This window comes from Phoca vitulina, unplaced genomic scaffold (genome assembly GCF_004348235.1).
Source record: "Phoca vitulina isolate PV1807 unplaced genomic scaffold, GSC_HSeal_1.0 scaffold36, whole genome shotgun sequence".
In the NCBI taxonomy this organism is placed as follows: domain Eukaryota; kingdom Metazoa; phylum Chordata; class Mammalia; order Carnivora; family Phocidae; genus Phoca; species Phoca vitulina.
The window spans coordinates 16,369,299-16,396,162 of NW_022589739.1; the positions used below are offsets into that span (position 1 = coordinate 16,369,299).

Below are 26,864 nucleotides of genomic sequence, written 5' to 3' on the forward strand. Positions count from 1 at the left end.
GCAAGTTTACCCACAGGATTCATACTGGAATGCATCAATTAATATCGCTCTAGGGCACTTAATAATGAGTACCCTGTTGGCTGCCAGGTTGCTCAGCAAGGGAATTCTTTGTGGGGACTGGAGCAAGGAGAGGGTTTGGGAATATCTAGGCACGAGACTTTCGGGGCTGGCACAGGCCCCTGCTCCACTCTGTCCCCCTTCTCAGGGCCCAGTGAAGGCCTTCCCCGAGTTCCCGGGCCTGGCCATGCTCTGGCGCGCTTTGGCAAATGCCACCCTGATTTCTTGGTTGATGAGGTCCTGCCAGGGATCCCTAGGGGAAAAGGAGAAACAAGAATAATAAGACCACCACCCAGAAGAACAGGGGTGGGCATTTTGAGCCCCCAAATGCTTGCAAAGAGCCCCTCTGCTTCTTGGGCTTCTCCTGCTCCCTGCAGCAAACCTGCCATGGGCATCCTCAGACCAGGCTCAGAGAGGGGAAGTGTTGTAGACTCGTGTGCATGTGGAGCTTCGTGTCCAGCAGCCTCCCAGGAGGTGGGGAGCTGGCCCCATCCCCTGCTCCAGATGGTTGCTAGGAAGCCAGAATGTCATGGGTTGAGGGGCTCTGTGACTCTTGGGGTACCAGGCATATCTGGGATAGGGACCTTGGACCCCCACCCTGCACACACTTTCATTTTCTTACTTGCTTCCCTTATGTGCCTGGAGGAGGGTAGGTTAGGGTTATGACCTTTGCGTGGAGAAGAGAACAAGGCTCTGGGTGACAGCCAGGGCCTCACATCAACCTGGCAGGGGACACTTTTGAGCCTGGTTGGCAGGGATAGAGGGAAGACAAGGGACCATTCTGCAGTGTTTCTGTGACATGAGAAGGAAGGCACTTCTGCGGGCCCTTCTGTTGTGGCTACACCAAGACATGGGAGGGGGCCTTGTGTCCCCTTCCCCTGATCTTCACCAGCTTCCCCAAACACCCCCAAATAGATAAAGATAAATAACTTCTGCAGGTATGGCAAATACAGCAAGTGAGGATAAAAGCATCTTTAGAAAACTTGACTTTAAAAAAAAATTCATGTTAGAGCATATAGTTCAAGTAAAAATTTGGTAACTGCCTTACAGACAACTCCAAGCCAAGTCCCCCTAAGCCCTTCCTGCAGAGATTCCGTGTGTGCGTGTGTGTGTGTGTGTGTGTGTGTCTGTTGGTCTGTCTGTGATCTCATCTCCAAGCACGAAGAGGGCATGTGGTGGCATTTCCATGTGTGCGTGTATCTGATGCCTACGACGGATGTAATGTGGGTGTGCACACGTGTAGGCACACTTATGTTTGTGGGTCCCGTGTGTCTCCGTGCTAGGTCTGAGCCGATTCTCCCCCGCCTGCCCGAAGGCCTGGGACGCTCCCAAGTCAGGTGGAACTCCCTGGGACTCATCTCAGCTCCCTTCCCTCCCTGAGCCAAGAAGATGAAAACGTTTCTAGCACTTTCTGAAGTTTCCATTGGGGAGTGGAAAAGTCATCAGCTGACGAGCTCAGGATGACAAATGGTTGCCAGACCTGCTATTCCCGCTCCTAGGTTGGGGTGGGCCAGGGCCTGATGGGAGCCAGCAGGAGCTTCAGAGCTCCCCTTCCCTGGGCTCCTGGCACTGAAAGCCCTGCGGTGCATCCGCCGCAGGCCAGATCTCCTGGAGCTTATGTAAGCAGGGGAAAGTTCCATAAAGGAATCAAAAAGAAGTGTCAGGAAGCGGCAAGTGCTATGGGGGTGCAATACTGGGAGATGGGAAGGAGGTGACAGCAGGGTTTCCTTTAGCGCGTGACATCTGAACCGCCTGCCTGCTGAATGAGCGGCGTCAGAGCTGAGGCCTGCAGGATAGCAAGGGAACGGGCCAAGGCACTGGGATAGAGGTGCAAAGGCCCTGAGTTAGAAAGACGTTCAGGGTGTATTAAGGTAACAGCAAGGAGGTCCCGAGCAGGTGGTGTGCAGTGGAAGGTGGCCAGAGAGCCCAGGCCAGGGGCAGGCCCAGGCCCAGAAGAGCGGGCCTCCAGGGTAGCAGGAAAGAGGTTGGTCTTGAGCCTCAGAGCAGTAGGGAGACCCAGAGGGTATTATATATATATACGGTATATAAAGACCGGGGGACTTTCCTTTGGATCCTGTTCGTGTTGTACTTAAGACCTTGCTCGAGGGGCGCCTGGGTGGCTCAGTCGTTAACCGTCTGCCTTCGGCTCACGTCATGCTCCCAGGGTCCTGGGATCGAGCCCCACATTGGGCTCCCTGCTCCGTGGCGGCCTGCTTCTCCCTCTCCCACTCCCCCTGCTTGTGTTCCCTCTCTCTCTGTCTCTCTCTGTCAAATAAATACATAAAATCTTTAAAGAAAAAAAAAAAGACATCGCTCAGGCTGCCAGGTGGTGGGTGGAGAGGCACAGTGGATGGGGGAGTGGTGAGCCGCCCCTGCCCCGGGCAGGAGACAGGTGCTCAGGTGGAGCCCTCAGGTGGGGGTGTGGTGGAGGCAGAGCCCCGGGGACTCCAGGACAGCATCCTCCACCTTTCAGACGGAGGATTGCGAGGCCACCCACGAGGCGAGAGCTCTGGAGGCGGGCCAGGCTGCCAGGTGGGGCTCCCAAAAGGATCTGTTGAGGGACAGCGAGCGCTCCACAGCCCAGAGGTCCGGAGGAGGGGTCAGGCTGAGGCCCTTGATAGATGTCAGCAGCGTCTGGGTGGGAAGGGAACCCCTGCATTTCAGGGTCTGGGAGAGGCACGGGGCTGGCTGGCGGGGAGCCTGAGGAGGGTGAGTTGGAGAGGAAGGAGCCCAGCTGGGAGGCCTGGGGCATATTTCTGGGAAGAGGGAGGGCAAAGGGGAAATGCTGCCGAGCTGTGGGTCAGGTTGAAAACGTAAAACTGGCCCGCAGATCTAGTGACACGGATGGAGGTCACCGGTGACCTTCACAGAGTCTTCTGGGCGCGTGGGGGTGAAAGTCAGACTGCGGGGGCTGGGCAGGGAGTGGTGGGTGAGGAAGTGAGGTCACCATCAGCAGACAGGCCTTCTGAGAAGTGCGGCTCCCGGCGGGGGCGGGACCTGGAAGGCTGTAGGGCGGAGGAGGCCTGCTCTGTAATACCCAAGAGAGGCGGGCTGGAGCAGAGCACCTTGATGGACAAGGAAAGGACACGAAGGGCCACAGCTGTTCTCCTGCGGATGGGTGAGCCAGGGTGCTGTGGCACACGGCGTTCCTCACCCCACGCTGCTGCCCAGCAAACTGTCCACACAGACACTGTCTGCGAAGTGGAAGGACCCTGGGCTGCATGGAGGCCTTTCTGTGAGCAGAAGCTGCTTCTGCACCCACGAGGCTGGGGTGGCCTTATAAAAAGGGTGCCCCTGTGTGTCCTGCACCCTGGTGGGCACACCAGTGTGGGCCCACCCGCCCCACCCCTGCCCTGCTGTGCTGGACCCTGCTCTGTGTCAAGGGGAGGACACTCGAGATGGCCTTGGGGCACCCTGACAGCAGGTGCAGAGGAAACGGCCTCCGTGAGCAGCTCCCCGCCCGTAGCCCCGGCCCCGCTAGCCGGGCCCCTTGGGCTGCTTCAGTGCTGGGCGTCCCACACACTTCTTGTCTTTGAGAGGTGGGGGCAGTCTTGGGTGCGGGGCCGTCCTGGAAGAGTTGAGGGGAGCCAGTCGGAAGTTCTGATGACAGAAAACCCTAGTGGGGCTCAGCCCCCACACCTGCAGTGGGCCCGTGGGCCCCAGGACCTTCTCATTTCTAGGAAACTGTCATTTTCAGCCATTGGCAGCACCCGGCCGCCCTGCCCTGGGCCCTCTGTGGACTGGCTCCTGCCCGAGAAGAACACGTCGCAGTAAAACAGCTCCCCCGCCACCCCTCCCTTATTGCCCTCAGGGAAGGACACAGGGTCACACAGGACGGAGGACAAAGGGAAGAGCCTAAGTGCCAGGCAGGCACAAGCTCTCTGAGGATCTGCCTCATTTGGCCCCTGACATGTGCGTGTCCTTTAATCTATAAATTCCTCATTTGCAGAAAGAGTCTGAACGGGGACAAACGCCCAGTCACTTTTTACCAGCGCATCACCGGGACCCGGCTCAGAGTGGGCAGACTGCGCGTGCGCAGCACCAGGAGCCAGGTGGCGCTCCCCGCGGCGCAGCCCCGTGTTGCGATCCGGATGCTGTCGCGAGGGATGTGTGTTTCCGAAGTGCTCTGATCCGAATGGAGAGCACAGATCAGAATGAGAGACCAGCCAGGCAGCGTGACCGCATCCACAACCAACGCGTCAGCAAAGGCTGTCTCTCAACAGTGGGAAGAGGTGACTATTTAATCGCTAAAGAATTGTGTCTTTTCCAAGTTTTCCACATTGGGCAGGTGATAATCTTATAATCAGAAAAAGAACAAACCAAACTCCAAACAAAAAAGGCTGAGCTTTGGGGGAAATTCCTCTTACTCACCCAGGTTTGATGTCCAGAGGTGTGGGGAGGGACCCAGGGAAGCCTGCCTTCCCCACCAGCCAGTAGGTCTCCTCTATGCCCTTCCCCTGGAGGAGAGAGGAAAGGGGATTGAGCACAGCTTCTCAGGCAGAGAGCAAGGCGGGAGGAAAGGGCACAGTTCCGAACAGCTCCGTGCAGAGCAGCCTGGAGCCGGGAGCCAGACTGTTTGGGTCCAAATCCTGGCTCCATCACTGGCTAGCTGTGTGACTTTGGCCAGCTTACTTCACCTCTCTGTTCCTCAGTACCTCATGAGTTGCTGTGAGGATTACATGCATTAATATTTATCTCTTAGAGAAGTAACTGAATAATAAATCGTGAATTCTATGACCAGCAGATCTGGAATGCTAAGATCCCAAGATGCTATGATCTGTGATTTTCCCAAACTGTCGAAGGACCCCATTGCCTGGGATGGGGGTACGGCTGCCTGGAACTTAGGAGTAGAGGGGGCATTAGGGTCACTGGGGCCAGGGCTGGCTGGCCTATGGATTCGGCCACGGATGGGTATTGCCCCGTGAAGCCCCCAGGCCATCCTGAAGAACTGTGGTTGGTGTGCTGTCCTCCCCACCCCCTCTCTGCATTCCCCTCTGGCATCAGAATCCTCTGTTCCTCAGGACATCTCGTGCCTACTCCCCCAAACAAGACTTATTCCGGCTCACTCTCCCGTAACCTCCATAGTAAAGGTTTCCACATATGCCAGTGCTCACAGGCTGTGTGACTGGACAAGGTGCTGCTCCTCTCTGAGCTGTACCCTCCTGCTCTGGCATTTCACAGTGTAATGAGGTGAGTTCCACCGAGCACACAATTTCTAGGGCCTGGTCATAGTTCTGGGCCTTTAAATGTCTGGGCTGCTCCGGTCTTACCACCAGGCCTGTCTGTACCTGAGGAATGGGGGGAATGAGAGGAAGTGCGGTAGGAAGAAAAGTCCCTCACTCACGGGAACACTGAACCATTACCTTTATTGAATGTTAACATTTCAAAAAAGAATGCAGAGGTGCTCATGGGCAGGTATCACCCAGTGTCACCCCTGCAGCAGCAGAAGGAGGTCGTGGGAGGGGTGGGTGCACAGAGAAGGTATGGTAGCTACCACTGGGGAAAGGGAAGATGGGTGTTCCCAGGGGCGCCTGGGGGGCTCAGTCGTTAAGCGTCTGCCTTCGGCTCGGGTCATGCTCCCGGGGTCCTGGGATCGAGCCCTGCATCGGGCTCCCTGCTCAGCAGGAAGCCTGCTTCTCCCTCTCCCACTCCCCCTGCTTGTGTTCCCTCTCTCGCTGTGTCTCTGTCAAATAAATAAATAAAATCTTAAAAAAAAAAAAAGATGGGTGTTCCTGGGTCAGGGCAGGCTTCCGTGAGAGGTGAGATCTGCTCTAGGGTTCTGAGGGATGAGTAGGAACCCAACAATGTTATGGAGAAAGCACAGGCTTTGGAGACATCAGATCTGGGATACAAGCTAATGTGACTTTGAATGAATCACTTTGCCTAATTTCATTTCCTCAACTATAAAATGGGGACATTGAGCCTTCTTTCATGATTGCTGTGGCAATAAATATGTTAATGTTGGGCACCAGCCTACTGCCCAGGTATGTCATCAGTAGAAGTAACTTCTCGACTCTGGCCCTTCTTCCTATGAGGAGTCAATGAGGGAGTGGTTCCCAGGAAGAAGTGTTATTTTTAGAATTTGGGGAATGATGAGGACAGGTGATCAGGTCCATCCTCGACTACAGACAGAGTATTTCCTTCTCTATCAGTCAAATGAGTAAGAATCTCTCCAGCTGCCCACAGAAACTGGATTTGGGGGGGGGGGATTTTTCCATCAATTCCAGGAAAGAAACTTCCCCTACCTTTAGCTCTGTCTGGCCTCTGATGTCAATTCTGTAGCCTTCGTCCAGGCTGAGCAGTGTCTGGACTGTGCTTCTGCTGACGTGAATTCTGTATGCTGACAAGAAATGTAGCAATCAAGTCACCACCTGGGGGCAGCATACCTGGTGTTTAGTAATATCATTAAGACCTGTAACAGCCCCAGTGCCAGCCAGTAATGCACACAATTCTGATTCCTACAACACCCTTCACCTGACCTTCCTGTCCCTCTGGTAGACTTGGTCACTAAAATAGAGGCCTCAAGGAAAAGCAGATTCCATAGATTGAGTGTTCAGAGGAACTCAAGATGAAGTCAGAACACGTAGGAACATAATTTTCATTTATAGGGAAGTCTATGAAGGCTGAGTCAGAGCAGATAAGCTGTTATTTTTCTTTTAAGAGCAAGACTCCCCACTAGGGCCAGTACATCTAGTCATGCAGGATACGTACCAAGCAACATTAGGGAACACACGACTTCCGTAGCCAGAAGCAGAGGTCCTAGGACTCCAACTTTTACACCTGCTCTAACCAAGCCATCAGAGTGGCCTCTGCTGCCAGCAAGGGCCTAAAATGGCATTAAAAAATTGAGAGGGGTCTCCTCGTCATAAAGATGTGGAAACCAAGGACTAGAGGAAGAGTATTTTGCTCGAGGACACCAAGCAAGCCAGTGGCAGACAGGGCTAGGACCCAGGCCTCCTGCCTCTCAAGTCATTGTCTTCTCCCATGAGATCATCACAAAAGCCCCATGGAAAGTTAGAAGAACCAGTGACATACATCATCTCCATGTAGTTGTTTTACTGACAACTAAGGTACACTGCCACCAGGTGGTGGTTTGGTTACTAAGCACTGTTTCAAATAGCCAGCTTGCCGGGGTCATTGAGAGTCCTCACCCAGGCAAGATAGAAATATAAGACACTCACGCAGCCCTGTGGACTCCATCCGGGATGCAGTGTTAACAGTATCGCCGAAGAGGCAGTACCTGGGCATGGTGAGACCGACGACCCCCGCCACGCAGGGCCCTGAAACTCAGATGTGCCCAGTGAGTTCCAGGGGGTCCTGGACCCAAGAGAGGTTCCCATGGCAGTCTTGCCCTTCCCCATGCCGCCCGCACCCCTGCTGTCTCTACCCCACCTCCTGGGCTCCAGCTGGGGGTGAAGATGAAACTATATGGAGTCTCCAACAGTGCCCAGAGAAGAGATGATACCTGTGCCAGGCTCTGGGCTGGGGGTGGGGGGGCACAGATAAATCAGAGCCAGTTTTTGCTCTTGGGGAGCTCCCAGCCTCGTGGTGGGGGGGGCATGTAAGCTGTGATCAGTGTTGTCAGATGGAAGCATCAGAGCTGTGCCAGCCCAGAGATGGGGGTCTGACCCAGCCCAGAGGACTTTCTGGAGGAGGTGCTACATGAGCTGTGTCTTGGAGGATGAGAGAATGAGTGGGCAGGGAATGGCAGGAGCCCAGAGGCAGAGAGCCCACCTGTCTGTGGGAAGCGGCAAGCAGCTGAGCGTGGTTGGAGTGGCAAGGGGGGACGTGATGGGAGATGAGGTTGGACGGAATAGCAAGGGCCTGGGAGGCTGTGGAGGGGCCAGGAATTTGGATTTTATCCTGCAGGGGAAACCATGGAGGGAGGAAGGGGTGGGGCCCTGAGGAGCATGTATTAGAGACCCCTCGGTCTCTCCTAGACCCATCCCAGCAACATTTCATTGTTGGCATAACCACAGAAGGTCTCTGTCCTGCCTCTTCCATCAGACTATCAGCTCCTCGGCATGGCCTCAGATGATTCTGACAGAGGCTGAGACAAAACATGTGCGTGTATGTATATATATGAATGAAACTGAGCATCACAGATTCTTTGACTTATAATACCTCAGAACCTTCAAATAATAGAAGAAAAAGAGGAATGTCAAATTTTCTATCGTAGAGCTTTAGAATCTCAGAATGCCAGAAGCACACCATTGGGGTTGCCCCAGCCCAAGTCGGTCTGGCCCGTCGCCCCCACGGCCCCCAGTTTGTACCTGAGTGCAGGCCAGCGCGGATGTAAATGGGCACGTCGGGCGCATGCTTCATCCGGAAGCCCCTCAGAGAGCTGAGGATGTCCAGGGCCACGTTGGCCATCTCAGCCGCGTGCCGGCTCCCGTTGCGCCGGGGCAGCCCCGAGGCCACCATGTAGGCATCCCCGATGGTCTCCACCTAGAAGCCACAGCCTTCACACTCCGTGCAAGAGCACACCCTCGCTGGACCGCCCCAGCGCCCGCACAAGGCCCTTCTGGGGAGCCCTGAACCGCCCCTCAAGTCTCTGGCCCACAGTGCTGTCCCTATCGGGCCTCCCGCCCCAGGTGTGCTAGCGACAGTTAGATCTGCACACTTCAAATCGCCTTGTTCTGAAGTGGAGCGGACCGTGCCCGTCTGGTCTCCTCCCGCCCCAGGCTGTGACCTGGCGGCAAGACCTGGGCACCCTGTCTGCACAACGCCACAGCGACAGATCAGGCCTTCATCTGGAGAGGAGCACGTGCGTATTGGATACGCATATATACCCCCCGGGGAGGGGGGTCGTTTTTAAGTAAGTACACCTAGTATGCCTTCCAAGGTGTACTAGACAAAATGTAGGTTTGGGAATCATATAGACGTGGGTTCAATCCCTGGCTCTGCCGTTTACCTTGGGCAGACCACTTCACTTGTGCGAGCCTCAGTTTCCTCTTAGGTGGACTGCACATTAAAGATAAAGTATTGAAAGAACTGGGCTTTGGTTATCAGAGGGGGGGGGGCGGGGGGGGGTGGGTGAAACAGGTGATGGGGGTTAAGGAGGGCACTTGTGATGAGCACCGGGTGTTGTACGGAAGTGTTGACTTACTAAATTCTACACCTGAAGCTAATATTACACTGTATGTTACCTAAAAAAAAGTTTTTTAAAAGACTTTATTTACTTATCTGAGAGAGAGCACGAGCAGGGGTGGGGCAGAGGGAGAAGCAGGCTTCCCGCTGAGCAGGGAGCCCGATGCGGGGCTCGATCCCAGGACCCCGGGATCATGACCTGAGCCAAAGGCAGACGCTTAATGACTGAGCTACCCAGGCACCCACCAAAATTTTTTTTAAAGGAACTAGGCTCATTATAGTCGCTCAATGGATGGAGACTTCTGTCACCACCACCATCATCATCATCATCATTTCCTTGGCTGATGGTGTCGGAGATGAAAGAATCCCAGAATCCCAGAACTCAGAGGGACTTTAAAGGCCTCCCATCTGCCTCCTCAGTGGTTGGCCTGGCCTGCTTGCATCTGTTAATAGGAAAGTTCCCCCTTCTAGAGGTGGCTGCTTCTTCCTCTAGGTAACTCTGGTTTGGACCCAGATGTGTACTGTGGCTTTCTCTGCCACCGGCCAGGCCAGCCAAGGTGAAGAAAGTGACGCTACCTCATCCCACCCCCCAAGTCTTTCCCTCTCCAGGCTCAAGAGTCCAGTTCCTGCGCTGCATCTCTGGCAGTCAGCAAATACCTCCTGGACCTGGGGAGCAGAGCTGTCCTTCTGGCGCCGCACATCTGCTCTCCCTCAGCACCCGGTGGGCAATAATAACTATAATAATAATACATCCCCTGCCCAAAGGGGGCATTGTAATTCAATAAATCTCTCCCACATTTGCTGTGGACTGTGCCCTACTCCCTATGCCCCCCAAACCTCTCCCCTACCCAGGCTATCTATCTCTACCCCACCACCAGGCAGTGATCTGCCCTAATCATGCCACATTCTGTTTAGATAATTTGCTCCCAGTGGGCTGGCAGTCAGGAACTCCCATGACTTACAGAATTTCCTGACTAATTCCTAGCTGTTGCTCCTGGTGCCCCATGCTTCCACCAACGGGAACCTTTCTGCCGTCCGCAGAGACACTCCGTGCTTGCTTGATGGCCTGGCCCCTCTGCCTCAAATGCTCTCTCTCCTGTCTGCTGAGATCCAAGCCCTCCATCAGCCCAGCTCCCACTTCATCGAGTCCGTAAAATCTTCCAGGTCACCAGATGCTTCCCTCCTCGGGGCTGTGAGCTCCCCCTCCTTCTCCATCACCTGCTCTTGTCCACCCAGCGCTGGTGGGCTGGCGGTGAATGTGGCAGGGGTCAGGGACATGGCTAGTCCCCTCTGTGTACATTTTCCACGGAGGAGAAAGACCTCCCACCCCTGTGCCCCGGGAGGGAAAAATAGGAGTGAGGCCCAGCTTTCCCTCTGCCCACCCACTTCTTCCCCACAGGAGGAAGAACCCGTGATCTGCCTGGCAAGGTTGGAAGGACTAAATGCTTAAGAACTTGGATAGCAGCTATTACATGCCAGACGCTGTTCCAAACCCTTCACAAATATCAATGCATTAGACCTTCGCAAGAATCCTACCAACTCACAGGGGGACAGCGGGCCAGAGAATTAAGTCACTTGCCAACATCACACAGTGCAGATCTGAACTTGGTCAGTCCAGCGCCAGAGCCCGTATGCTGTGCTGCCTCTTGATACACAGGGCTTGGGTCCGTTCCCTCTCTGTTTTGGGGAGCGTGCCTGCTGTGTGGGGTTTCCCTCTGCTACTGCCCTGCACGTGGTCAGCACGTGCGTGTCGGTCAGCCCCGCCTCCCGGAGGCAGCCCCGGAGACCTACAGTGCGCTGGCCCCGCTTCTAGCCGCCAAGCGTATGGCTGCAGTTCGGGGACAGTACGTCTGCTCTGGGGACCCAGCGCTGCCTCAGTTGGGTGACCCAAGGTCCAGACTGGGGAGGAGGAGCATGGTGGTTTCTCTAAGCTGTTACCCTGACCTGTAGCCCTCCATCTGCCTGCCACCTGAGCTGGGAGAGTTTGGTGTCATTTAGTAATCACCCCTACAACTCCAGTGACAGAAAGGTGACCAGGCACAGGCCCCACTCTCTAGGAGCTTGGATCCATAATCATGATCACTCAAAGGCTCCTATGATCGTGGGCACTCAGCCGCAAGCAAGGGTATACACAGGTATACACAGGTGTGGTCCTTTTGCAGATGGGAGAACACAGCCAGAGGAGAAGGGAGGGCAAAGGCTTCCACACTAGCAAACACAGATGTGCATTCCAGCTCCACCACTGACTTGCTGTGTGACCCTGGGCTAGTTACTCACCTCTCTGAACCTGTGTTGCGTCTGAAGGGATAACGGCCTCTGCCGGCCATTGCAAGGGTTCACGAAATCCCGTGATAGTCCCTAGGTTGGGCCAGTCCTCTGTAGAGGCTTACCTAGCGCTGGCCCCACCCCCGACCCCTGCCCCGTTCTGTGCTTTCAGCGGGAGGCCTCAGCACCTGCACATGGTGGTGCTCGGCAGCATCGGCATCACGCTGGTGAATGAAGGGGCCATAGCATTTCCTCTCACATTGCTTGATTGGCGAAACCATGCTAAGCCATAGGCACTTTCCCCTCTGTTTTACAGATGGGAGCGTGAGACTCAGAGAGGTCAAGTGATTTGCTCAGGGTCCGCTTGGCAGCATGGCCAAGGCCGGTCTCACCCGCAGGGGCTGAGTGGCTGGGGTAAGTCCTCTCCGCCCCTGTAGCCCACATGGGCTCGGCGCTGGAGCTGCGTCCATAAAGTGCTCATTCAGTGTGCGCTGGCAGGGGATCACAAACCCCAGCGGAACCAGGAAATGATCGCCTGGCTGCCTCCCAACCCAGACGGGATTAAAGAGCAGTAACCAGATCCTGCTGGGGTTGGAGGGGAAACCGAGGCGGATGGCGTGAGTGATGAGAGACACACTTGCACATCGTCAGCAACAGGCTGCCTGTTTCCCCACATCTGGAGGGGTGTGCGGGCCTTGTTTTATTTCATTTCGTTCTGCCAGAAAGATGCAGACCTCTTGGCCAGGGTTCAGAGCAGATCAGAAAGCATGATTCAGAGCTGGGAGGGACACATGTGTGAGAAAAGATTAGCAGGAGAGGAAAAGACAAGGCCAGGGGTGACTCAGGGCACATCAAAGCCACGGGGCTCAGCAAGACGAGATGAGAGATGAGGCATCTTTTCCTGGGGCCCACGGGGCTAGGGCGGCTCTGGAAGCAAGAGGGAAACTCAGCCAGCATGAGAGACAACACTCCGAACCAGGGGCCGGGGCAGGAGTGTGGGTTCTTGAGCAGGGAGCGGGAGGGAAGCTGCGTTCTTGGGATGTTGGTGGCTCGGGTCTCTGAGGCTCCGTGTGGGGCAGTGTGGTGTAGTGGACAGAGCCGGGCAGTGGTGGTAGGCATTGCAGATTCCTGGCTCTACCACCTACCAGCTGTGTGACCTTGGGCAAGTCACTTTCCTCTCTCTGGGCTTCAGCGAGCTCCTCAGTCAGTATCTATTTCCAGAGGACCTACGATGCGCTGGACATTGCCAAGCACTGGGGACAGAGTGATTTGGGTTCGAACCATAAAGTGTGGCTGTGCTATCCGGGGGTAGTTATGACAGCACCACACAGGAGCTCCTGACCATGTCTGGGAGGGGAAGGATGCTAACCTGAGACCAGAGGATGAGTAGGAGGGAGCCAGGTGAGGAGGAGGGAGAGCAGTGTCCCAGGAGGAGGCAATCACATGTACAGAGGCCTAGTGGCTCCGAGAGCAAAGCACGTGTGAGGGGTGCAGAGGTCTGCGTGGAGTGGCCAGTGATACCACTGGGGAGGTAGGTGGGGCCAGTTCCTGGAGGGTCTTGTAGGCCACTATGAACCTGTGGCTTTCTCCTGAGGATGTCCATGTCATGAGGATGGTGAGCCCCCCGAAGGGGGGGGGGTCTTGGGATCAGAATGCCCCATTTCAAATCTCAGCTCCACATCCCATCCCATTGGAAATACGTAATTAGATAAGCCCCTAATCACCCATTTCCTCTTCTATACATTAGGGGCACCACTACCTACCTCACAGATTGTTAGGATGGTTAAATGGATTAGTACCTATAAAGCACTTAGACTAGTGTCCAGTATACAGTAAGCACTCAATAAGTACTGGCAATTATTGTTGTTGGGATACTGTACAGAGCGCTATCAGCAGACTGTCTCTGAAACTTCCCGCCCAGGCCTCCTGTCCATCCTGGCTTCCACCCCAGGGCCTGGCCCTCCCCTATCCCTGCCTCCCTGGAGGGCTGTGGCTGGAAGGGGACTGTGGGTCACAAAAGAAGGCTAAGGCCAGTGGAGTCTGAGTATGGCGGTTTCTGGGGAGCTCCCTCCCTATCCCACCCCCACTGTGTCTGAAGCAACCCAAGACCTCCAGCAACTGGATGAGAATAAGGGACAGGATTGGGGTGGGGTCCCCACAGCAGGCAGGGAGGGATAGGACGCTTGTCACTTTTACAATCTCAGTTTACACAGCACTCCTTCAAGAGGGTTAGGATCCGCCCATCATCTGTGAACCCCCCAGGGCTGGGGTCATCATTCCTGTTTTATAGGTTAGGAAACAGAAGTCCGGAGAGAGGAAGCCATTTGCCCGAAGGTACATGGATGCTGGTGGCCAAGCTGGGACTCAAACCCAGGATGGAGAGATGCACAGGGACTAGATCGGGGAAGGTCTTGACAGCTCTGCCCCTGGTCCTCTCTCCAGTGTCCCCCAGCCACCACCCCCTCCACCACTGGCCCACTTCATGTCCAGCCATTTCAACCCATTCAGTACTCCTCATCTCACTAGGCCCCTCCTCTTAGGGCTCGAGCTTTGGCACATTATTCCCCCATGGCTTGCCTGGAGCAACCACACCCAGACTGGACAGCACTAGGAAGACAGCACCTCCTCCGGGAAGACTTTCTTGCTTTTTACTCGACACATCTATCCCTAGCTGGATTGGGGGCCCGCTCAGCCTCCTCTGCCTGCCCTGATCATCACTTTGACTCTTTCATCTACAGCACTGAGAGCTCCCGGAGGGGAGGCACAGGAGATGACTCGTCTGTTGGCCCTTGCCCAGCACAGGTGGAGTTTATTTTCTCCCCTTCGAATCTGGGTTGGCCTTTTTTGTCAAGTAAACTCTATGCCCAATGTGGGGCTCGAACTCATGACCCTGAGATCAAGAATTATATGCTCTACTGACTGAGCCAGCCAGGTGCCCCTGGGTTGGCTTTTTGACTTACTCGACCAGTAGAATATGTCAGACATGGCCACATGCCCAATCCCAGCTCAGACCTCCAGAGGATTCTGTGTTTCTGCCTTCTGTCTCAGAACCCTGCCACACCATGGGAATGATACCAACCAGCCTGCTTGAGGTTGACAGACCATGTGGGCTAGAGCTGTCCCATTCAAGGTTCCAGAGATGTGAGAGAGCCCAGCCAAGATCAGCAGAACTTTCTATCTCACCCACAACTGCCCACAGATATATGAGTGGTTCAGCTGAGTCCAGAGAACTTTCTAGCTGACCTATAGGTTTGTGAGCAATAACAAATGCTTATAATTTTACACTACTGGGTTTCGGTATTATTTGTTACACGGCAATAGCTAACTGATAAAAACACACAGATAAATGACCAGAAGTGAATGTACGACACAGATAGAGCAGTAAAGGAAGGAGGGATGCGATACCGGCCTCCTGGTCTCCTCACCTTGTACACATCGTGGCTTCCCAGAACAGCATCGAACAGTGTGTAGAGGTCGTTGAGCAAGCCTACCACCTCAATGGGCTCACTCAGGGCTGAGATGATGGTGAAGCCCACAATGTCACTGAAGTATATGGTGACCTGGTCAAAGTACTCTGGCTCCACAGCTGTCCCCATTTTCAGAGCTTCAGCCACAGACCTGAAGGAATGGGAAGGACCAGAGTCCCAAAGTGGGAGGACCCCCTTCCCACAGTTTGGAGCTGAGGGAGGGATCTCGGGAGGAAATGCCTGGGTTGAGCATCAGAGGATCTGGGTCAGGTCTGCTTGTGTGCTGGCTGCCCTCCAGCAAATACCTGTCCCTCTCTGGACTTTACTTCCTCTGAAGTCAGATGGGGGACACTGCGCCCTCTCCTTGCTCTCAAGGGAGCGAAGTAGCAGAATTAATACTTAAAAGCCCAGCATAGTGCCTGGTACATATAAGGGCTCTGTGAAAATATGTTAGATAAATAAACAATGAATAAATTGAATGAATTCATGGAGCCCAGATTTACTGAGCACTTACTCTGTCCCAGGTCCCAGGCTCAGAGCCACTGAGGCTAGAGGCACAATGAAGTCCTAAGGGGCCACTCACAGAGGGAGCATCTGAGAGAGCAGCCTCTCTGTCTTCTGCCTCTCCAGCTCCAGTTCCTCAGTCCGCTCCTGGATCAGGTCCTCCAGGTTCTGGGAATACTTTTCCAGCATCCACAGCATAGAGTCAGCAACACTGGTCTTCTTGCCTTGATTGATGCTTTTGAACTGAAAATGGAACAAAAATCGCAATTCATCCATGAAGGTCAGCACACTCACTCTCAGGTTGGAAATCTCAGCCACAGGAATGAAGCAGACATAGTCCCTGCCCGGAGGAGCTCCACTGGTGGGGAGCAGATATGGAACAGACAAGGGATGGCGGCTCCAACAAGAGAAAGCACAGACAGCTGGGAGGAAAAGTGAGTTAGTTCTCTATGAGGCAGGTAGTCAGGGAGATGACTTTACAAAGGAGCCTATGCCCAGCATAGCATTACTACTGCTCTGGTTCTCACAACAACACTGTAGAAGAGACATTCTTTGTTCTTCTTAAAGATGGATGGATGGATGGATGGGTAGATGGGTAGATATGATGGATGGAAGGATGGATGGGTGGATGAACAGATGGGTAGATAGAAAGGATGTATGTAGATTATTTATGTATTTAATCATTTCTACCTCTCCATTTCTCTCCTTGTTCAAAAAAACTTTTTTACAAAAGAAAATAATACATAGGTAAGGATACTGGGACCAAAGAAGAATAAATGCATGTTATTTTGGTCCAGCAAAATGCATGCTAGAAGTTGGTCACAATTTTGAATATGAGCTTCCTAGCAACAAAGCAAAGAAGGAAATAGAGATTACACAACCCAGAGAGTCCATGAGACAGTGGAGCCTTAAGATGGTTGCTCAAAAGAAACACAATTACTGCTCTTTGCTGCACAGAGAGAAATAACTCACATAGGTCTTCATAAGAGGACATTCATGTGTGGTCATAAATCATACGTTCCATGAAAAACTTGCAGGAAATATGGCAGTGTGTTCCCTAAGGAGGTTTACTAGAACCTTCCCCAATCTGGTTCGCAGCTTTCCAAAGTGCAGTCAGTGGGAGACGCAAATTAATGATGGTCAAAGTGAAGGAGTCCACTCCTGTCTAAATCCAGCAGCTTAGTATTTGTATGCGTGTGTGTGCGTGTGTGCGTGTGCGTGCGTGCGCGTGTGTGTGTGTAGGTGTGCATATCCAGCCTCCATCAATACCAAACATCTGTAAGGTGGGGAGCGGCAGCAGCCCCTAATGCCCACCTACTTTGTATTGCCCGTTAAAAGCAGAGGCGCAAGCTTTAAAGGTCAGTCGGGGTGGGCACGGCAGCTGCTGACCTTGAGACACCAAGGACACAATGCTGACGGGCAGCTCACCTCCGCAAGGAAGGCCCCCATTATACAAATGAAAAAACAAAGGATCTGAGAGGTAAAATACTTGCCAAGGACCTCATAAGGGTGGAACTGACTTTCAAACTGAGATCTTTCCTCTGTTAATTTTATCAGCAGCCACCCCACTGAATTATTTTAAAATTTGGGATGTGTTTTCCATTGTTTCCCTCGGGTTGCCCAGGAACACAATCATAGGATTTGCAAATAGCAATCATTTTCTTCTTCCTTTCTAATATTCATCTTCTTGTTTAATTGCATCAGCTGGTACTCCCAGAACAATGTCAAGTGAACATGAACCCAAGCCCTTGGGCTTCGAGGTCAGCGTTCTTTCTCTAATGCCTCGCTCACTCTCTCAGAGAACCATCATGATTTTAACTTCGTTCTCTCACTTGATGGTCACTCCAGTATGGCAAGTGGGGCCAAAGTTCGTCTTTCTGGGCAACTTTTAGGGAGGTTGAAGCTCAACAGAGCAATCAACTTGCCCAAGGTCAAGGAGGTGAACTGAAGCATAGATGTGAAGGCAGGCATTCTGGCCCTTGGCCCCCACAGTGTGATGCAGTTCCCACCCTCATGCTGTCTCTCACGTGCCCGTCCTGCCTTCTCTGCCCCAGAGCCTTGGGCAGGATCTTTCCTCACAGTCACCCGACACTGGCCACCGCAGTCTCTGATCCCTGGATAGATCCCAGGCTCGTGTTTGAAGAATTGGCTGCTGGTCCTAGCTCTGCAACCCGCCCTCACCGTGGCCACTGAGAGCTCATTTCCTCTGAGACCCAGATTTCTGTGGGATGGGGACACCGCCCCTGAGGCCAGAGCTGAGGTGGGGAGAGGGTGTGGGAAGTCAAGGGATGTGGGGTGGGTTCTCGGAGGACACCTGTGCATTTCTCCTGTCTGTCTTCCTGGATCTCGCTCCCTCGTCACCTGTCTGGACGCCCCTCTCGCTCGCTGAGCCTCTCCTTGGCAACGTGCCACCGTGGCTGGGGAGTGGAGGGGAGGAGGGGAGGCACGAAGCTGTCATCTCAGGCTTGATGGGTTGGTCCCGTGGGAGCCATTAGCCAGCTCAGTCAGGCCCACACACTCCACCTCCACCCTGCAAACTCGTACGGGCTTGCCTCACCCCTCCAGCTGCAGTTCCCAAGGCAGGCCGGGGGCGGGGATGCACCCGTGCCCCTCACAAATTCCACTCACGGACAAGGGGCACCAGGGCTGCCTCCACGGCCACAAAGGGCCTCTGCTGTGGTGCCGGGGGCCCCAGGGAGGGTCGCGGTTTCCAGCACCAGCTCTGCAGACAGACAAACCCGAGTTTGGATTCCAGCCCCACTTTTCACTCCCTGAGTTACCTTGGGGGAGCCCCTCACCTCTCTGTGCCTCAGTTTCTCCCCTAGGAAGCCAAGATAATACGGGTACTTCTTTGGAGGGCTATTATAAGGATTAAATGAAGTGAGCATAACACTTAGCATGGGGCGTGGCACTTAGGAAGGCACTCAACAAACATCCCTGGAACACAGGGTTCTGAGAAAGTTTTCCTCAGAGGCTGGACCTCAGGCCCAGCCCTCCAGAATGGTGGTGCTGGGGGTGCCTGGGTGGCTCAGTCTGTTAAGCGTCTGCCTTCAGCTCAGGTCATGGTCCCGGGGTCCTGGGATCGAGCCCCGCATCGGGCTCCCTGCTTGGCGGGAAGCCTGCTTCTCCCTCTCCCACTCCCCCTGCTTGTGTTCCCTCTCTCTCTGTCTCTCTCTGTCAAATGGATAAATAAAATCTTAAAAAAAAAAAAAAAAAAGAATGGCGGTGCTGGCCTGTGCACCCTTACTACATAGGATTTCTTGGCTCCAGCGGTAATGTCTGGCTCCCACTGGGCAAAGTGAGGTGAACTGATGAGCCATTTCGTGTGAGCACTGGCCTGGGGAGCACTGACCTGGGTGTAGATCTGGTCTAGGCTGGGTCTGTCCTCCGGAGCCTCCTCCCAGCACTGCTCCATCAGCTGGATACACTCTGGTGGCCCATGGTCAGCAGACACCAGGGGCCGGCACAAGGGAGGGGGTGATACCACCTTCCTGATGATTTCTGCAATAAACACCATGTGCATGATGGGCTCGTGGTCCCAAGCAAGGCTCGTGGGAAGGGGTTGGCCTGGGGTCCTGAGAGAGAAGGCAGGGGAGGCCTTTGGGGGTGCAGGGATCAGGCCCTGAGGGTATTCCTTGGCTCCCCTGCTCTGTACCCCAAGGCATGCTGGCCAGCAGACCCAGGATTGCCCAGGATGTGACCAGAGAAAGGGTCTCACGCTAGGAGCTGGAAGAGCAGGTTTTGAATTCTGGATCTGCTACGACGTCGCCAGGAGATGGTGGACAAGACAGAGATCTCGCTAAGCCTCAGTCTTCCCATCTGTGAAATGAGCTTAATAAACTGCCTTCTTAAGAGGGGTGAAGAGGAAAGAGGGAACCTAGCAGGCTCTCCCCCACCCCCAAGCCCAGCTGCTGCTGCCAGCCAGCAATGCCCACCGATGTGCTTGAGACCTTGACGCTGTGGCTCTTTCCACCAGCCCTGTCACCTGGAGACTTTCTGGTGCCAGTTCCCGGGTAAGAAACAAGACTGTCTGCTTTCATTATCATCATCATTATTATTTTCCCAAGACAGCCCCCGCCATGATCTTCCCATCCCCACTCCCTGTAATAAAGACCACCAGACTAAGTCGAGGTCCAACAGATCAGTGTTCTAGCTCTGGCTCTGCCAATTGCCATCACTCTGTGCCTCAGTTTCCCCATCTAACAACTGCTCAAAAAAGCTCCGCCTCGGGAAGCTATTGGGGACACTGGGGGAGCTGAGAGATTCACAAGGGCACTGGGAAGAAGTGGGGCTGAGATCAGGAGGGGACTTCTAGATCCCCCACTGACGTTCTAAGTTATGTCACTTCTCTGAGCCTCAGTTTACTCATGTATAAAAAGGGCATAAAATAGTACAGACTTCCTAGGGCTGAGGGGTACAGCTGGTTACTCCCTGAGGAGGACTAGGATCCTCCTCTCTTGGCCGAGGAGGTGGGAGCCCTTAATGGCACTGAGAAGAACTTCTTTCTGGATTTCAATCCCCTCCCTGCTCCTTGTTGGCCGCCTGGTTGGGGACAGGGCATGAGTCCCTGTCTCATTTTACAGATAGGGAAACTGAGGCTCCTGGAAGTGAAGTAGCTCACGCACAGCTACAGGGCTGGTAAGAAGAAAACTCTAGATCTGAGCCTGATCTCTTCCTGCATGATTTTCTTCGCCCAGAGGCCTCCAGCCTGCAGGCATCAGACCCTGAGGGCCTCTGGGTAAAGGGTCTGGAAAGCTGCATGCAGATGGAATCAATAATACATCACACACGCACGTACAACTCTTTTTCAAAAAGTATTCAGATGGTGTTGGGATGAATAAAATACAAATCCATTTCAAAGTGTTGCTGATTTCAGAGCAGATTCTGTCTTTGGGTATTGTCTCGGTGAGCGGATATTAAAAATCAAATAGTAGCATGTGACATTCAAGTGGAGTCCTCGTACATGAACATGCTGAAAGCCACCAGCCCAGGCCAGGCTGGGTCTCGCGTTCCCTCACCACACCAGGCGCGCTGCCCACGCCCAGTCTGCACCGCATCACCGTGACTGAGGGGCCACGTCAGTGGCTGCGGGAGGGGGCTGCCCATCCAGCTCTGTGGGAATGTGCTCCACGGATGGATGGCTCCAGGAGATTTGAGAGCAAGAGCACGGACCCACTGCTTCCCGCTGAGAAGTCCCTTCCCTTCTCTGAGCCTCACTCAATTATCCCAAAAGAATGCCCTTACCCCCAACCCCCACTGGTTGTCCAGTGGAATAATGCAGTTATTATTCTGGAAGCTGCAGGTACCCCCCACCATACACACACACACACACACACACACACACACACACACACACAAGATCTTGAAAAGATGTTATTTCTGAGAGTGAGGAGGGTCTGCTTCCAAGTTGGGAAGTCAGGAGAGAATGTGGGGTCCCCCATCAGCACATCCCTAAAACCACTCAGGCAAATATTTATAGAGTGCCCACCAGGGGCCAGGCACTTTGTGTAAAGAATTTCACTGAATCCTCACAACCACTCTGGGAGCCAGGTATGTTCTTCTAGCTGTCCCCCTGCTGCCTGTGTCCAGTCCAGACCATGTTTGGTCCCCATTTTACAGATCAGGAAACTGAGGCTCGGACCCTGAAAGGGATTTCAGACTTAGGTCAGTGTCCCCCAGTACCTGTGCTCTTTGCGTTTCCTCCCTGAGATCAGGGAGGGCACCCCCCGCCCAAGAAGGAGCAGGCCCTGGACTGACAGCCCAATCCAATGGTGACCATCCAAGGATTCCAGGCCTGGTCCCTTCCCCTAAAACCTCATGGAGTCCAGGCCCAAGGGGCCGTGCCCTGACAGCCTGGCTTGCACACTCCATCTGGCTGGTCTCCCCTCTCCTGGCAGGCAAATGTGGGGGGCCAGGCCGCTGAGGAGTGTTAAACAAATGGCCTGACAAGGGCCCCTCTCCTTCCCACTCCTCCACCTCATAAATCTGGGGCCTGGAATGCTCATTACTCACTGAGCAGTGCTTTGGTGGAGAAAGGAAGTGAGCCAGGCCTCCCTTGAATGAGATTATCCACTGGAGGTGGGAGGGGATGGAGGGCTCAGCTTCGTCGCTGCCCTGCACTGTGGCTGAGATGCCAGGCTGTCTGTGGGGACAGGTCCCTGGGACTGGACACAGGCAGCAGGGGGACAGCTAGAAGAACAACACAGAGGGGGAGGAAATGTTTCTGAAGTTGGGCCCTGGCACTGGGGTCAGAGAAGAAAATGTCTAAGACCAGATGATAATGAGGAAGGTATGAGTGAGGATCCTGCACACCTTGAAGGAGATGAGATGCTTTTGAAGGAGCCCCACCTGGACAGAGAAGCAAGCCCCCAAATACTGAGTGGCCTAGCCACATCCGACATGGGCCAGATGTCTGGCCCATTTTTTATTTCATCCCCATTTGAAAGATGAGAAAACTGAGGCTCGGAGAGGGGGAAGTGATTTGTGTAAAGTCGTGTAGTAAGTTAGTGACACAGCTGGGGAAAACTGAGGTCTGCATGAGCACAGAGTCAACACTAAGCAAGGGGGGTGGTTAGGGCATGAGCACCCACAGACACCGCAATGACCCTGGAAGAGGCAGAAGGGGGTGGAGGTTTTCTCCCAGAAACCAATGTCTTCAGCCCCAGAGCTGGTCAGCTGCCATTTTGGCAGAGCTGCTGAAGGCTGCCTGGCTTAAGCCAAAGAAACTCAATTCTCATGGTCAAACCAGGCCAAGTGTGTCTGTGTGGTTATTCCCAGGCCTGGATTTCCTGATGGCCACAGGGCTCCCCAACTACATGGGGACTCCAGCCAGGGGAAGGCCGAGGAAGGAGGACAGGGGTGCTGTACCTTCTGCGGAGAGCCCCGAGGAGCTGTAGGGTGGGCCTCGCGTCAGCACCTCCTGCAGGATGATGCCGATGCTGAAGACGTCTGCTTTGAGGGTCCCCCGCCCAGGCGCCCCCGGCGTCCGCAGCAGCTCCGGAGCCGTCCATAGCAGCTCTGCGGTCACAGGGCAGGGCCACACCGTCCTCACCCACTGACCCCCGAGCTGGGCCGAGATGGGCGGGCACTTCACACATGTGGTGTCCTTGCCCAGGAGGATGTAGGTGCTTCTGTTCTCCCCCATTCACAGGCAAGGGGCTGGAGGCAGCTCAAGGTCACACCACGGGAGGTGCTGAAGGATTGGACATCTCCCCCCTCCCCCTGCCTCATAAGCATCCGATTGAAACAGAGGCCTCAGAACCTACTGGTGGCCCCTGCCTACCCCTGAGCTGACCTTCTGGAGCTGGCCGGGGGCGGGGAGCCCGCTGAACATTCAGGAGCTCCGCATAACCGTGGTCAGTGACCTTGAGAACAAAGCGTCCATCCACCACACAGTTTCGGGACTTGAGGCGGCCATGAGGGAAATGCTGATGGTGCAGATACCGCATGCCCTGGAGTGGACATAATGGTGGTCCATAAGGCCTGTGATGAATGAAAGGGGCCCCTGGTCCTCTCAGAATCCCACAGACCCTAAAAACCCTTCCTGCCTCCTCTCACCTTTTCCCACACTGTTCAAGTTTTTCTTAGACAAAGTGGAAAGAGACCAGGTCTTGGAAATCTGAGCATCTCTTGTCTCCCTGCCCTCCCCATGGCCCCCGTAGTTCCAGACCCGGGGAGGGTTCTCACACGGATCAAATCCAGCAGCAGAGAGGCCTTGAAGGTCCAGTCCAGCCGCAGAGCCTCATTACGCAGCAGGTCCTCCAGGCTGCCCCGGGTACAGTGCTCCAGCACCAAAGCACTGACCCCAGGGGCTACAAAGATGCCCAGGCAGGCAGCAACATTCTCATGCCTCAGCTCCCGCATCTGTTGGGGCAATGGGCACAGTAGCAGCCCCCAGGGGCTTGTCGAAGGCTGGAGCAGGTACAACCCACATCTGGGCCTCCAGTGCTTAGCACCCAGCACAGGGCAGAGCACAGAGAGACACCAGAAATATTGGATGGATGGATAGATAAGATGGATATGTGGATGGATGGATGGATGCATGCATGGATGGGTGGATAGATAAATGGATGGATGGATGGATGATGGATAGATGGATGGATGGATGATGGATGGATAGATGATGGATGATGGATGGATGGATGGATGCATGTATGGATGGATGGGAGAATAAATGCATGGTTAGATGGATGGATAGATGGATGATGGATGAATGGATGGATGGATGCATGGATACATGGATGGATGGATAGATAAATGGATGGTTGGATGGTTGGATGGATGGATAGATGGATGGATGATGGATGGATGGAGGATAGATGAGATGATGGATGGATGGATGGAGGATGGATGGATGGATAGATGGACAGATGATGGATGGATGAATAAGTAAGTGAAAAACTGAGTGGAAATGTCTTGGGTAAATAAGTAAGTTGTAGCCAACTCCATGGTACAGGCATCTAACCTGTTTCCCCAACCTAAGTGGCACCATGTACCTGAAAACAGTACATTCTCTCCCCCCAAGACTCAAGGACTGATGAGGAGAGGCAGAAGACCAGAAGGGATCAGCCTCAAGAAGAAAACAGCCTCCCTGATGGCTGCCCAGCAGGTCAGAGAGCTCCAACCCAACCAGCAATGCTAACATTTGTCCAAGCAAGAGAGACGGAAGCCTTGTTTGGTGTGGACCTCCTCACAAAAACAGTTCAAGGGTCAACTAAGTGGGGGAGACCTGAATATAAGTCACAATCATATTAATATATCTGGTGAGTTGAGAATGGCCTCAATCCTTTGACCCTCCTGATATTAAGAGGTGGGACATCTGTCCTTTCCCTTTGAGCGAGTTCTGTGATGGCTGTGACCAACAGAACATGGTAGAAGTGGTCTTGTGCATTTTGGGTCTGGTTCTTAGGACACTGGCAGCTTCTATTTTCTGTCTCTTGGAGCCCTCTCTGTTGGGGCCTTGAATGGCTATAAGAAGTCCCTCTACCCAGAGTCATCACGCTGGAGAGACCACGTGGAGAGGCCCTTAGACTACACAGAGTGGAAAGTCAGGTCTGGCTGAGCCCACTCTTCCAAATGCCCTGCCACGCATGTAAGTGACCAAGCATGTAAGTAAAGCCATTGTAGGCCCTCTAGACCTGAGGTCAGCAAACTCTCTGCAAAAGTCCAGTTCGTAAATATTTTATGCTTTGCAAGCCATACAGTCTCTGTCACAAATACCTCGGCCATGTGAGGGCAAAAGCTGACATAGACAATATGTAAAGGAATGCGCATGAGTTCCAGTAAAGCTTTTTCTATAAAAACAGGCCTGTGGGCCGTAGTTTGCCAACCTCTGACAGCCCATTTAAAGCCTAATACCATTGAGTGACCCCCAACCAATGCCAAATAGAACCAAGGACTTGCTCAGCTGAGCCCTGCCCAAATTTCCTACCCATACAAGTATATCATAAAAATGATTGTTGTTTGAAACCACCACATTTCGTTACACGGTCACAGATAACCAGAACATAGTGAAGGTTCTGAAAAGCCCGATGGCTAACTCAAGCAATTTCCAAACTTATTTGACCACATCTAGGACTCTTTCTTTTAAGAAACATCTATTCACTCTGGTTGCAGGATGCCCACCAGGACATGCCTACCCTCGCCTCCAGTCACTTAATCTTTCCAAACTTGATTTCAGGTGGTGGTCATGTGGGAAATAATTATAATAAAATTCACCGTTTATCAAAGGCACACTGCTGAGCAGGGACAGTTCTAGGTTATTTCATATGTCCTCTCCAATCCTCATCCTTCCCCAGGAGTGGACTTCATTAGTTCCATTTTACAGGAAAGCTAAGCATTTCACGGAGGCAGAACTCTCCTTAGGACCCTCCTGACTAAATCCTGTGCTCTGTCCTCCAGCCCACAGGGCCTCTCAGGATGGTGGCAACCTCAGGAGTGAAGGGGCTCATGTGGTTAGTGATGAACAAGTGACTGGAAGCTCCCTGAAGGAAGGAGCCCTGTCCCTCTTCTCCACAGCTGTAGCCCCAAACCCAGAACATGGCCTGGCACGTAGGTGGTGCTCAGTACACAGTGAATAAATGGGTGGATGGGTGGAGGGTTGGAGGGCACGGGATGGGGTCCTTCGAGGGTGTTGATGATACTGATGGAAGGGACTGTGCCCCTGGTGGTCGTGGTGTTGGCCATGTTGGGGTGGTGACGTGACTTCAGGGACGCTGGCGTGTGAAGATGGCAGTGATGGTGTATAATAGTGGTTGGGGGGTCGGCCATGGGGCAGAGACTGTGACTATAGGAAGGACTCCTTCTGGAGGCTAGAAGCTTCTATGTTGAGTGGGGCCCACTCCATACCACTAGGGGTCTCGAGGCAGCACCCGCTCCACAGCCCACCCCCCACCCCCTCTGCAGCCCTACCTTTCTCAGGAGGCTGAGACAGCTGGGCCGCAGCTCAGGGGCAGCTTCTAACCTCTTCAGCCACACCCACTCTCCCTGTTAAGGAAGAACAAGAGTTTACCGCCACTGGTCCCCAGCTGTGTGGCCTTGGGTAAATCCCTCGGTGTTTCTTGGCCTCAGCTTCTTCCCCATAAATGTATCCTTTCTGTGCGCTCCGAGCCAGGCAGAGCCTAGCCAGCGGAAACCAAAGTTAGACTTTCCCTTTGGTGGGGCCAAGCCAGGGGCCCGGCTTTGACTGACAGACCTGCGTTCAGTCCTAACTCCGCCACTGTCTAGCTCTGTGACCTTGCATAAGTGACTTTGGTTCTCTGAGCCTCGTGTTCCAGCTCCAGAAAGTGAAGATGAGACCCCCGCCCACAACGCAAAGCTAACAACTGGTGCCTATAAAGCATGTGAGCTCCCAGTGCCAAGGTCAGCTTTACTCTGCGGGCCTCAGGCACCCACGACACCCCAAAGCCTGGGAAGTGACTGGGGTTGGGGAGGGCGGTCTGTGACCCAGGGCCTGTAGGAGAGGGGAGGGTGGGTGAGAAGGAAGCTTCAGGATGCGGCTCTGTCCTCGCCCTGGCCTGGCCCAGAGCTAGCTGCAGCCTCAGCCCTTTGTCCCCTGTCACTGATGGGTTTCTGGCTCCTCAGCCGCACCCACGGCCCGTCAGCTAACTCAGAGGAGCAGACAAAACACGCTATGTACATCATTAAGGCCTCCTTTCAGCATAAAGGAAAAAAGATGGGATTCTCCTGGAGAGAAGGTGGAAAAGAAGGAGCATGAGCCTCATGTCGCTTCCTGTACAGTTAGCCCGGCTCGTCAGCCGTGAGTCACCGAGTATGAGAATGGGAGACTCAGTGAGTTGTCGAATTTGCGAACACAGCACCTGAGAAACCACAGCAACTTTAGAATCCTGCTGGTCTAATCTCTGACTTTGCAGCCTCCCTATCAGCTGGTGGCGAGGCTCTGCCCAGAGGCTGTCTGGGGCTGGGTGCCGGCCCACACCTCTGAGCCTCAGGGACCTGGGATCTCACTGTCCCTTGCTGAAA

At 53.9% G+C, this 26,864-nt stretch overlaps 1 protein-coding gene across 1 annotated transcript in view; it reads right to left on the reverse strand.

The window, feature by feature from the left end:
- Window positions 1-201: 201 nt before the first annotated feature.
- Window positions 202-26,864, reverse strand: part of LOC116646285 (guanylate cyclase 2D-like) — a 39,556-nt gene continuing 12,893 nt past the window's right edge. Inside the window, exons 8-19 of the mRNA XM_032426871.1 lie at window positions 25,794-25,868; window positions 23,070-23,246; window positions 22,678-22,834; window positions 22,251-22,400; window positions 18,736-18,884; window positions 15,463-15,626; window positions 14,838-15,030; window positions 8,331-8,505; window positions 7,239-7,337; window positions 6,303-6,397; window positions 4,429-4,514; window positions 202-310 (exon numbers count right to left, since the gene is read on the reverse strand). Of these exons, the coding sequence (XP_032282762.1) occupies window positions 202-310; window positions 4,429-4,514; window positions 6,303-6,397; window positions 7,239-7,337; window positions 8,331-8,505; window positions 14,838-15,030; window positions 15,463-15,626; window positions 18,736-18,884; window positions 22,251-22,400; window positions 22,678-22,834; window positions 23,070-23,246; window positions 25,794-25,868 (1,629 nt within the window). The remainder of the gene's footprint in view (window positions 311-4,428; window positions 4,515-6,302; window positions 6,398-7,238; window positions 7,338-8,330; window positions 8,506-14,837; window positions 15,031-15,462; window positions 15,627-18,735; window positions 18,885-22,250; window positions 22,401-22,677; window positions 22,835-23,069; window positions 23,247-25,793; window positions 25,869-26,864) is intronic.